Consider the following 12335-nt stretch of genomic DNA (forward strand, 5'->3'; position numbering starts at 1 on the left):
GATTGCTGGGAGAGAGGGAGGGGAGGTGAGCAGCCAGCGCACACTGCAGTGGGGAGGGGGAGGGACTGGCACAGTAAACACAGGGTGAGCATGGCTGCCCAGCAAACACACAGTGTAAATAGGGCACAGTAACTGTATGGAGCACAGAGAGTGAGACAGGTCCCTGTTCAACAGCTCCAGTGCCAGAGTGAGACAGGTCCCTGTTCAACAGCTCCAGTGCCAGAGAGTGAGACAGGTCCCTGTTCAACAGCTCCAGTGCCAGAGAGTGAGACAGGCCTTTATTCGACAGCTCCAGTGCCAGAGAGTGAGACAGGTACCTATTCAACAGCTCTAGTGCCAGAGAGTGAGACAGGCCTCTATTCGACAGCTCCAGTGCCAGAGAGTGAGACAGGTACCTATTCAACAGCTCTAGTGCCAGAGAGTGAGACAGGTACCTATTCAACAGCTCTAGTGCCAGAGAGTGAGTCAGGCCTCTATTCGACAGCTCCAGTGCCAGAGTGTGAGACAGGTACCTGTTCGACAGCTCCAGTGCCAGAGAGTGAGACAGGTCCCTGTTCAACAGCTCTAGTGCCAGAGAGTGAGACAGGCCTATATTCAACAGCTGCAGTGCTTGAGAGTGAGACAGGTTCCAGGTGATCAGGTCTACACCTTCATTAATAACATAGTGTGACATATGTCTCCATTCTCACTGTCAACACTGGCTGCTTATGAATTAATTATGTGCTCAGTCTCCCACTGTCCACTGGGAGTTAACAGCTGTTTGTTTAGTGCAGGAGGTGTCAAGAAGAAGCCTAATAATAACACAAACCCTGACTGATACTCTGACACGCTGCCACACTGACTCTGACTCTCTGTGAGACTCTCCGACTGACTCACTCTGTCCACCAGTCCGTTTACCAGTGCGTCCATCAGGATGTCCACCACTCAGTTCCTCAGCCAGCCCATCAGTATGTCCACCGGTCAGTTTCTCAGTCTGTCTTTCAATCTGTCCATCAGTATGTCCACCGGTCAGTTTCTCAGTCTGTCCACTTGTCTACCGACCAGTCACTTTATCTGTCCCTCTGCCAGTCCCCTGGTCAGCCTGTCCATCAGACGGTCCATTGGTCAGTCTCTCAGTCAGTCCATCTGTCCCTCGGTCAGTCCCCTGCTCGGACTCCATGCTCTGAGCTCCCAGAGCCTGGGCTCCTCAGGTCACTCATTAACTGTGTCTGTTATCTCCAGTGTTAATAAGTAACTGGGCCCAGGCTGACGGCCCAGAACTTTGCTTCTCTAAATAAAAGCTGATGCCTGTTGGTGGATTTATAGCAGTAACTCCATCAAAACACCTGAACCAGCTTAACAGTTGACCCTGTCCTGCAGACTCCACAACAGCCCAGTCGTGCCCAGTATATCCCAGGACACTCCGGTCCAGTCCAGCTAAGCCCAGTATAACCCAGTACACTCCGGTCCAGCCTTGATAAACCCAGTATATCCCAGTACACTCCGGTCCAGTCCTGAAAAGCCCAGAATATCCCAGTACACTTTGGTCCAGTCCTGATAAGGCCAAACCAGTTGTTTCCAGTCCTGCTGCTGCTCAGTCCACCTTAAATGTAAAGTATTCAATCCCAGTCCAGTCCGGTGCGGTTCGGTCTTTTCAGAGGAGAGACGTGAGCAGGGAGGAGTGAGAGGGAGGAGAGGGAGAGTGAGAGAGAGGGAGGAGAGTGAGAGTGAGAGAGGAGTGAGAGGGAGAGTGAGAGAAAGGGAGATGACTGTCTCTGTCTCTTTTACCCTGAAAGCACTTTAAGCTTCACTCTCCAGGCCTTAAACGAAGCAGCCAGCCCACCAGGAGCCCCAGACACGCCCGAAACAGCCCGACACCAACCTGCTGGCGAAGCGAAGTCTCTGAAGACGGACTTTATGAGCAGGAAGCGTTTCAGAGGAAGAGCGAGAGGAGGGAGAAGGGGGCGGAGCGGGGAAGGTGGAGGCTGTTGTGATCGTTGTGCTGATCTGTGCTGCCACCCTGAGGTGGACAGGCGGAACTGCGGTAGGATATCTGGACGCCCCTGCTGTCACATTGCTTTGTCGTTTTCAGAAGCCCAAGAGCAAATCGAATGAAGACGAACACAGAAGAAAGAGCCTGATCGCAGGGCTTCTGCATGGGCATGCAGCCAGCAGAAAAAACACAGGCCACTCGCACACATCTGCTGATCAGCGTTTATTATACTGGACCAGTCTGGACAGAGCACATCGCCAGCACCCCCAAACACAGTAGGATTCTCAGTCTCTGTGCTGACGTCACAGCAGGGTGATTTCAGGGTTCGGTGTGAGGTCAAGGCTGGGTGAAGGTGATTTGGGGGTTCAGTGTGGGGTCACAGTAGGGTGAAGGTGATTTGGAGGTTCAGTGTGAGCTCAAGGCTGGGTGAAGGTGCTTTGGGGGTTCAGTGTGAGGTCAAGGCTGGGTGATGGTGATTTGGGGGTTTGGTGTGAGCTCACAGTGGGGTGATGGCGATTTGGAGGTTCAGTGTGGGGTCACAGCTGGGTGAATGGGATTTGGGGGTTCAGTGTGGGGTCACAGTAGGGTGAAGGTGATTTGGGGGTTCAGTGTGAGGTCACAGTAGGGTGAAGGTGATTTGGGGGGGTTTCTCTGGCTGCAGGATCAGGGTGTACTTGGTGTTGATGTCAGCAGTAGACGACACTTCCAGACGGAAATTCCGCAGAATCTGCAGGAGGAGAAAGAAAAACTCTTTATTTTCCTGGGATGTTGCCTGGATTTGCTCCAGAGCCATGAGATCTTCGCCCCGACCTCACCTGGCTCTGCACTGAGGCATCCTGGGACTTACGTGTAGCAGGAAGAGCTGCATCTCGTTCTCTGCGATGCGGCGACCCACGCACTGTCGCGACCCGAACCCGAACGCCAGCGAGCGGAACGCGGAGCCGCCCTCCTCCCGGCCGGCCCCCCAGCGGGCCGGGTCAAACCGCCGGGGGTCACTGAACACCCCCTCGCACCGACCCAGGGGGTACAGACACACCTGTACAAGAGTCTGCGAGAGGGAGAGGAGAGGGGTTAATACAGTACCCACTGTACTGCACTGGCAAGCACTGAATTGTGTAGCATTTGTGTATCTGCAGAGGTCCAGTCATGCTGTGCAGCTGTGTGACTGTGCAGAGGTGCAGTCGTGCTGCACACCTGTGTGACTGTGCGGAGGTGCAGCCGTGCTGCACACCTGTGTGACTGTGCGGAGGTGCAGTCGTGCTGCACACCTGTGTGACTGTGCGGAGGTGCAGTCGTGCTGCACACCTGTGTGACTGTGCGGAGGTGCAGTCGTGCTGCACACCTGTGTGACTGTGCGGAGGTGCAGTCGTGCTGCACACCTGTGTGACTGTGCGGAGGTGCAGTCGTGCTGCACACCTGTGTGACTGTGCGGAGGTGCAGTCGTGCTGCACACCTGTGTGACTGTGCAGTGGTGCAGTCGTGCTGCACACCTGTGTGACTGTGCAGAGGTGCAGTCCTGCTGTACAGCTGTGTGATTGAGCTCCAGTTTAACTGAGCTGTTGTAGCTGCCTGCTCACCCCAGCAGGTATGTGGTAGTTCTGAAGGACGATGTCCTTGACAGGATACCGTTGGACTGTGATGCCCACTGGATATAATCTGAAAGAGAGCAGGTATTAATATGTCTGTTTCATAGCTATTAGCGCAGAAAAATTCTAATCAGTATATAAATCAGAAATTCAAGAAAGCAACAGCACAATGCAGTGACCTTGCATGCTTAGTGATGGGGCGGGTGTGACCTCTGACCTGAGTGTCTCCTTGACTCGACTCAGCAGAGCCCCCTGCAAAGCCTGTGCCACATCGCCCCCTGCCTGAGCCCAGGAGAACTGCACTTGTCTCCTCACTGCTTCCTGCACTGAAGGGTTACGGGCCAGCTCAAACAAGGCAAACTGTAGAGGCACTGCAGTCTGGAGAGAGAGGTTAATACAGACACACTGACTGGACACTCCAGTACATTAACACTGCACTGAGAGAGAGAGGGGTTAATACAGACACACTGACTGGACACTCCAGTACATTAACACTGCACTGAGAGAGAGGGGTTCATACAGACACACTGACTGGACACTCCAGTACATTAACACTGCACTGAGAGAGAGGGGTTCATACAGACACACTGACTGGACACTCCAGTACATTAACACTGCACTGAGAGAGAGGGGTTCATACAGACACACTGACTGACTGGACACTCCAGTACATTAACACTGCACTGAGAGAGAGGGGTTCATACAGACACACTGACTGACTGGACACTCCAGTACATTAACACTGCACTGAGAGAGAGGGGTTCATACAGACACACTGACTGGACACTCCAGTACATTAACACTGCACTGAGAGAGAGGGGTTCATACACACACACTGACTGACTGGACACTCCAGTACATTAACACTGCACTGAGAGAGAGGGGTTCATACAGACACACTGACTGACTGGACACTCCAGTACATTAACACTGCACTGAGAGAGAGGGGTTCATACAGACACACTGACTGGACACTCCAGTACATTAACACTGCACTGAGAGAGAGGGGTTCATACACACACACTGACTGACTGGACACTCCAGTACATTAACACTGCACTGAGAGAGAGGGGTTCATACAGACACACTGACTGACTGGACACTCCAGTACATTAACACTGCACTGAGAGAGAGGGGTTCATACAGACACACTGACTGGACACTCCAGTACATTAACACTGCACTGAGAGAGAGGGGTTCATACAGACAGAATGCATGAGCTGTACCGTGTCGATCCCCCCAACCATCAGTTCAGTGATGTTGGCCTTGACAAGCTCCAGGGACAGCTGTCCTCCCCCCATCAGCGCCCCCAGGACCCCCAGGAACTGTCCCCTGGACACACTGCCCCCCCGCAATCGCTGGTATGACTGCTGGATACGGGAGTCCGCTGAAAGACAGAGGGAGAATATGTCACAGCAGAGTGTTGTGTAGTACAGTACAGTGTAGCACAGTTCAGTAGTACAGTACAGTGTAGTGTAGTACAGTGTAGCACAGCTCATTAGTACAGTACAGTGTAGTAGTACAGTGTAGTGTAGTACAGTGTAGCACAGCTCAGTAGTACAGTACAGTGTAGTGTAGTACAGCTCAGTAGTACAGTACAGTGTCGTACAGCTCAGTAGTACAGTACAGTGTAGTGTAGTACAGTGTAGTGTAGCACAGCTCAGTAGTACAGTACAGTGTAGTGTAGCACAGCTCAGTAGTACAGTACAGTGTAGTGTAGTACAGTGTAGCACAGCTCAGTAGTACAGTGCAGTGTAGTGTAGTACAGTACAGTAAGATCACTAACTCTCAGTGCACACAGCTCCCCACAACGCTGTCTTGCACTGCTCATCTTCCACACTGCATCTCCACAGTAGAGCTGAGTCCCTGTGGGTGAGCTGGGAGATCAGCACCAGTTTCTGTCCCCTGCTCTTGCAGACTCACCGTGGCTGAAGATGTGGTCCCAGGCCTCCAGGTGCTTCTTCCACATGGAGGAGCGCAGGAGGGGCAGCAGGCTGGGGGGCAGGTACAGCAGGGGCAATGTGGTCTCCAGCATCTGCTCCACCGCCAAGATGAAGCACTGAGCCTCCGGACTGGGAGGGTCAGACAGCAGCCCTATCCGCTCCCCGTACAGCACATAGCAGATAGCTGAGAGACAGAGGGGTTAATACACACCTACTGGCGCTGTGCTGGGAGACAGAGGGGTTAATACACGCATACTGGCACTGTGCTGGGAGACAGTGGGGTTAATACACACCTACTGGCGCTGTGCTGGGAGACAGAGGGGTTAATTCACACATACTAGCGCTGTGCTGGGAGACAGAGGGGTTAATACACATGTACTGGCGCTGTGCAGGGAGACAGTGGGGTTAATACACGTGTACTGCCGCTGTGTTGGGAGACAGGGGTTAATTCACACATACTGGCGCTGTGCTGGGAGACAGAGGGGTTAATACACACGTACTTTCGCTGTGCTGGGAGACAGAGGGGTTAATACACACGTACTGGCGCTGTGCTGGGAGACAGAGGGGTTAATACACACGTACTTTCGCTGTATGGCTCCACAGCCGTAGTTGTGCAGTTGTGTAGCTTGTAGTAGTTGCACGTGAGTATGACAGGGTAGACTTGCACAGTTGCATAGTAAGAGACTCACATTCCAGGGTGTATCGGAAGAGGTCAGGGCTTAGGTCAAGGGTCAGCTGCCTTCCATGGGGTCCCTGCTCCACCTGCCTTTGCAGTCGCACTGAAAAATCACACGCAACTTCATCCAGGTGCGGCAGGAAACGCATCACTGCTGCAGGGTTCATGACCTCGCGGTTCAACAGCAGGCGGTCCTGACGCCACTCTGCCCCGTTTCTGAGAGAGAGGAGAGAGGAGAGGGAGGAGAAAGAGGAGTGGGGAGAGGGGGGAGATAGACAGGGGGTAGAGGGGAGAGGAGAGAGGAGGATGGAGAGAGGAGAGAGAGGAGAGTGATAGAGGGGGAGACAGACGGTGGATAGGGGAGAGAGGAGAGAAAAGGCACTCAGATACCCAAGCAGACAGACAGGCAGGGGAGTCGCACTCAGACAGGTAGATGGACTGACTTGAGAAAGACGCCTTTGCTGTGGTTCCGTGTCTCTCGGTGGGCGGCCCAAGGTTCGAGCAGCATCCTGCGGGGGTGCAGCCCCTCGGCGCGGAACAGAACCCCAATATCCTCAGGCAGCAAGATGTTCACACTGACCTTTGACCCCAGACGCTCCCTGAGACAAAGGGCAGGAGAGCCCAGAGAGGGGGGGTTAGGACACTGACCGCTGTGAGAGAGAGAGGCAGCAGGAGAGTGAGCAGCAGCAGCAGCAGGAGGAGAGTGAGCAGCAGCAGCAGCAGGAGGAGAGTGAGCAGCAGCAGCAGGAGGAGAGTGAGCAGCAGGAGAGTGAGCAGCAGCAGCAGCAGGAGGAGAGTGAGCAGCAGCAGCAGGAGGAGAGTGAGCAGCAGGAGAGTGAGCAGCAGCAGCAGCAGGAGGAGAGTGAGCAGCAGCAGCAGCAGGAGGAGAGTGAGCAGCAGCAGCAGGAGGAGAGTGAGCAGCAGCAGCAGCAGGAGGAGAGTGAGCAGCAGCAGCAGCAGGAGGAGAGTGAGCAGCAGCAGCAGGAGGAGGAGAGTGAGCAGCAGCAGCAGCAGGAGGAGAGTGAGCAGCAGGAGGAGAGTGAGCAGCAGCAGCAGCAGGAGGAGAGTGAGCAGCAGGAGGAGAGTGAGCAGCAGCAGCAGCAGGAGGAGAGTGAGCAGCAGGAGAGTGAGCAGCAGCAGCAGCAGGAGGAGAGTGAGCAGCAGCAGCAGCAGGAGGAGAGTGAGCAGCAGCAGGAGGAGAGTGAGCAGGAGGAGAGTGAGCAGCAGGAGAGTGAGCAGCAGCAGCAGAGTGAGCAGCAGACACACACACACACACACACACCTGTAGATGGGCCCCAGGGACTGGAAGGTGCTCTCCATGTGCTGGTGCAGGGAGTCGAACCGGTTCTCTCTCCAGTACTTCAGCAGGTTGACCCAGCCGCTGGCGCCCGTGCTGGGGATCTCCTCGAACCCGCGCACCACCTGCCCCGAGGCTCCCGTCCCGGAGAGGGCGGCGCGGCACAGCGGCACAGAGAGGGGCCGGCGAAGGACGGGAGTCAGCATCTCTGCCCACACTCTCACACCGACTCACTCTCTCTCCCCTTCTGATCACTCCTCCCGGCTTGCTGTCACTCCCAGCCTCAGCGCCAGAGGAGACCGGGGTCCGGCGGGCGGTTGTCTCAGCAGTCCTCCTCCTCCTCAGCCTGTCTCGCTCTCTGGGTCCCTTAACTTTTCGCTCTCTTCTCACAATTTATACACCTCCTCCCTCCCTCCTTCCCTCCCCTCTCCCAGCTGTTCCCAAGCTCAGCTGCCACCCTGCACTGCTGGGGTCAGAGGTCAGGGTTAGAACAACACTGCCACGGGGAGCAGTGACATGGGAAGCACAGACACGCCATTTCTCATCATCTCCTGAAGATCAGAGAGCCAGGGACACACTGGACTCTCTCTCCTGAAGATCAGAGAGCCCAGGGACACACTGGACACTCTCCTGAAGATCAGAGAGCCCAGGGACACACTGGACACTCTCTCCCGAAGATCAGAGAGCCCAGGGACTGGGACACACTGGACACTCTCTCCCGAAGATCAGAAAACCTGGGGACTGGGACACACTGGACACTCTCTCCCGAAGATCAGAGAGCCCAGGGACTGGGACAGACTAGTCTGCAGGTCATACTCATCAGGAAAAAGGAGGCAACAGACACAGAAACAGTTTGTCCACTCCAATTTGCTTCTGACACCTTGTTTATTGTAATTATTTTTTCCACAGTCTGGACAGCAGCGGGCACAGCGCAGACGGACTCTCACCTCTGTTCTCCCTGTCCAAGGTAGAGCGTGAGGGTCTCGGACCACAGCAGGGGACAGGGGGGGAAGACCGTCTGTGGTTCAGAGATGAAGACCAGGAGGTGCAGCCATGCTGCTCTCATTAAATACAGTCCTGAGATCAGCCATCAATAATCGACACCTGAATCTCAGCACTCTCACAGTGCAGAGTAACAAGATGGCAGAGTATCCTTTTAACATTGGCCATTTACAGAGGTACAAGAACATAATGCAACTGGCTTTAGTGTACAAGACAAAAACAATACCAAGAACCAAAAAAAAAATATTGCACAATGATGTGTCCTAAGAGCAGCACCATGAGCTGAATGATGTCCTACGTAAGAGAGAACTTGCTGCCATGGGTGAAGGTGCCCTGTCAGCGATTAATGATGCCTGTCCTGTGTGAGTTGGGGAGGGGTCAGTGTTGATAGAGCCCTACTGAAGTACCAGGCTGTATCTCTCCCTCTGTCTCTCAGGGTTGTGGGAGAGCCTGCAGGAGACACCGGTGGGCACAGTGGTGTTCTACTGTTCTGTGTGCATCACTGATGTACAGGGATCTTCTGAGTTCAACAGCAAGAAATGAAATAAGAAAGAAAGATAAAATGAAGAGAAAGAATAGTGCAACTTTATCTTTGTGTTCAGTGTTTCAGGGTGCTGGCAGTGTGCAGTGTTCAGTGTGATCAGGGCGTACAGACCGTGTTTACTTCATCCCTGTGTGTCAGGGTGCTCGCAGTGTGCGGTGTTCAGTCTGTAAGAGTGCTCGCAGTGTGCGGTGTTCAGTCTGGCAGTGTGCGGTGTTCAGTGGGATCAGTGTGTACACATGGTGCTGTGTGCTGTTCACATGAGGGTGCACTGCTCGGTGGCTCTCTGCATGCTGCTTTGGAAACCACCCAGACTGAGCCCCCGGAAGGTGCCAAGAAGATTAAATCCCCTGTCCTGAGGGGCGGGCACCTCGGACCGTACCATCGCTGCCAGCTCCCGGGGGAGCACCACCTTCCCCCTCGCCATGTTCAGGTGATTGTCATCCTTTGCGTTCTGAGAGAGAGAGGGAGGGAGGGAGAGAGGCTTGTTAGCCATGATCTGGACTCCACTGCAGCCTGGGATACAGACTCAGACACACAGCTGACCTCTGACCTGTGCCAGCTGGTATTTCTGTCGGAAGTGGGATCTCATGGCAGCTCTCTGTGCGTTCTTCTGGGCACTCCGCTCCTCTCTCTTCCTCCTGTGTGAGCACACACACACACCTCAGCTTTACACCGCCTGTGATCTCACACTCACACACACCTCAGCTTTACACCGCCTGTGATCTCACACTCACACACACACAGACCTCAGCTTTACACCGCCTGTGATCTCACACTCACACACACACAGACCTCAGCTTTACACCGCCTGTGATCTCTCACACTCACACACACACAGACCTCAGCTTTACACCGCCTGTGATCTCTCACACACACACACTCAGCTCCACACCGCCTGTGATCTCACACACACACACACTCAGCTCCAGGGGGCCTGTGATCTCACACACACACACACTCAGCTCCAGGGGGCCTGTGATCTCACACACACACACACTCTGCTCCATGGCGCCTGTGATCTCACACACACACACACTCTGCTCCATGGCGCCTGTGATCTCAGACACACACACTCAGCTCCACACCGCCTGTGATCTCACACACACACACACACACTCAGCTCCACACCGCCTGTGATCTCACACACACACACACACTCAGCTCCACACCGCCTGTGATCTCACACACACACACACACTCAGCTCCACACCGCCTGTGATCTCACACACACACACTCAGCTCCAGGGGGCCTGTGATCTCACACACACACTCAGCTCCAGGGGGCCTGTGATCTCACACACACACTCAGCTCCAGGGGGCCTGTGATCTCACACACACACACACTCAGCTCCAGGGGGCCTGTGATCTCACACACACACACACACACAGCTCCAGGGGGCCTGTGATCTCACACACACACACACACACACACACACACACACACAGACAGCTGCACACTGAGACACAGATACACACTGAGGTACAGCTGCACACACAGATACACACTGAGACACAGAACATGGGTACAGCATCACACACAGATACACACTGACACAGATACACACTGAGGTACAGCGTCACACACAGATACATACCGAGACGCGGAGACACACAAGGGTACAGCATCACACACAGATGCATACTGACACACAAAGACACACGGGTACAGCATCACACACAGATACACACCGACACCTTGCTATATAACAGTGCGATGTCAGGACTGACGCTCCCTGCTCACACGGTGCACAGGCCTCACCTCTCCTGCTCCAGGTCCCTCTGGTACCTCTGCAGCTCTGCAGCAGTCATGCGAGGCCTGTGGGGGGCGCTGTTGCGCCGCGCCTTGGGATCCCTCTGCTCCAGCGGCACGCAGCAGATCAGCTGCCTGATGGGGGCGCCCAGGGCGGACTTCACCACGGACCCCATCTGCCTGCCTGTCCGCGGGACAGTGCCCACCGCGGTCCGGAGCGGGAGAAGCCGGAGCAGGCGAGAGGGCGGGGGTCTGTGCAGCGCTGGAAGTGTGACGATGGGGTTACCGCTCCGGATGTTCCTGCTGCTCTCCTCCTGCGACCACACGAGCCGGCTGTCTCTCTGCGTCTCCGAGCGGATCGCCGGAGGCACAGGACCACACGAGCCGCCGCCGCCCGCCCACACACACACACGGCCGGGGATTAGAGCAGCAAAGACAATCCTATTAGCTCCCAGCACAGTCGCACGTGCGCACGGCGGGACAGCGGGACAGCGGGCAGGGGGAGGGCACAGGGGCCGAGCAGAAGAGGGAGGAGAGAGGGAGACAGGTGAGACCAGAGACACAGGAGAGAAAAAGACAGCAGAGAGACAGGCGAGACCAGAGACACAGGAGAGAAAAAGACAGCAGAGAGACAGGCGAGACCAGAGACACAGGAGAGAAAAAGACAGGAGAGAGACAGGTGAGACAGGTGACTGGAGAGACAGGAGAGAGACAGGTGAGACCAGAGACACAGGAGAGAAAAAGACAGGAGAGAGACAGGAGAGACAGGAGACTGGAGAGACAGGAGAGAGAGACAGGTGAGACCAGAGACACAGGAGAGAAAAAGACAGGAGAGAGACAGGTGAGACCAGAGACACAGGAGAGAAAAAGACAGGAGAGAGACAGGTGAGACAGGTGACTGGAGAGACAGGAGAGAGAGACAGGTGAGACCAGAGACACAGGAGAGAAAAAGACAGGAGAGAGACAGGTGAGACAGGTGACTGGAGAGACAGGAGAGAGAGACAGGTGAGACCAGAGACACAGGAGAGAAAAAGACAGGAGAGAGACAGGTGAGACCAGAGACACAGGAGAGAAAAAGACAGGAGAGAGACAGGTGAGACAGGTGACTGGAGAGACAGGAGAGAGACAGGTGAGACCAGAGACACAGGAGAGAGACAGGTGAGGGAGACAGGTACACTACAAGAGGAAAAACAGGAGAGAGAGACAGGCGAGACAGGAGAGGAGGACGAAGAGTCCAGCAAACTGCCGATTCACGCCAGAAGGTCTGGCTGCAGTGTCCCGCGCCCCTGCACACAGGCCTCAGTGGGTGGGTGCTGTGCTTGTGGAGGGGGGGCCTGGGTCCGAGTGCCAGCTGTCGGGGGGCAGACAGACAGAGGCGGCCAGCAGGACTGAGACAGGAACCGGCCCCTCGCCCCCACCCCCCAGCAGTAATCCGGTTACAGACGGTCACTGCCCAGCTGTCTCGCATTAGGCTGAAGCAGTGTCCAGTGAGATTACTGCACCCACAGTAAACAGTAATCCCCAGTATAGTCAACACTGTACTACAGTACAGCACCAGTACTGCA

General features: G+C 55.1%; 2 protein-coding genes and 1 long non-coding RNA gene across 4 annotated transcripts; 1 reads left to right on the top strand and 2 right to left on the bottom strand.

The window, feature by feature from the left end:
- Positions 1-2: 2 nt before the first annotated feature.
- LOC138225394 (uncharacterized) lies at positions 3-5560 on the top strand. 2 transcript variants are annotated; one of them, XR_011183876.1, is made up of 3 exons: positions 3-632; positions 1776-2023; positions 5476-5560. It is a non-coding gene; the product is annotated as an uncharacterized lncRNA (long non-coding RNA). The 2 variants fall into 2 exon arrangements; XR_011183877.1 differs by having other exon boundaries at positions 1798-2023.
- On the bottom strand, positions 2180-7854 carry cyp11c1 (cytochrome P450, family 11, subfamily C, polypeptide 1). The gene is made up of 9 exons (XM_069185495.1): positions 7460-7854; positions 6621-6776; positions 6191-6393; positions 5482-5685; positions 4785-4945; positions 3776-3936; positions 3550-3628; positions 2820-3020; positions 2180-2699 (listed from the first exon to the last, which is right to left on the bottom strand). Exons 1-9 carry the CDS (start codon positions 7678-7680, stop codon positions 2589-2591), a joined length of 1497 nt encoding a protein of 498 aa, XP_069041596.1. The 5' UTR covers positions 7681-7854; the 3' UTR covers positions 2180-2588.
- Positions 7855-8340: 486 nt separating this feature from the next.
- LOC138225392 (complexin-3-like) lies at positions 8341-11145 on the bottom strand. Its single transcript, XM_069185510.1, has 3 exons — positions 10780-11145; positions 9571-9658; positions 8341-9471 (listed from the first exon to the last, which is right to left on the bottom strand). Exons 1-3 carry the CDS (start codon positions 10944-10946, stop codon positions 9274-9276), a joined length of 453 nt encoding a protein of 150 aa, XP_069041611.1. The 5' UTR covers positions 10947-11145; the 3' UTR covers positions 8341-9273.
- Positions 11146-12335: the final 1190 nt, after the last annotated feature.

This window comes from Lepisosteus oculatus, chromosome 27 (genome assembly GCF_040954835.1).
Source record: "Lepisosteus oculatus isolate fLepOcu1 chromosome 27, fLepOcu1.hap2, whole genome shotgun sequence".
In the NCBI taxonomy this organism is placed as follows: Eukaryota; Metazoa; Chordata; class Actinopteri; order Semionotiformes; family Lepisosteidae; genus Lepisosteus; species Lepisosteus oculatus.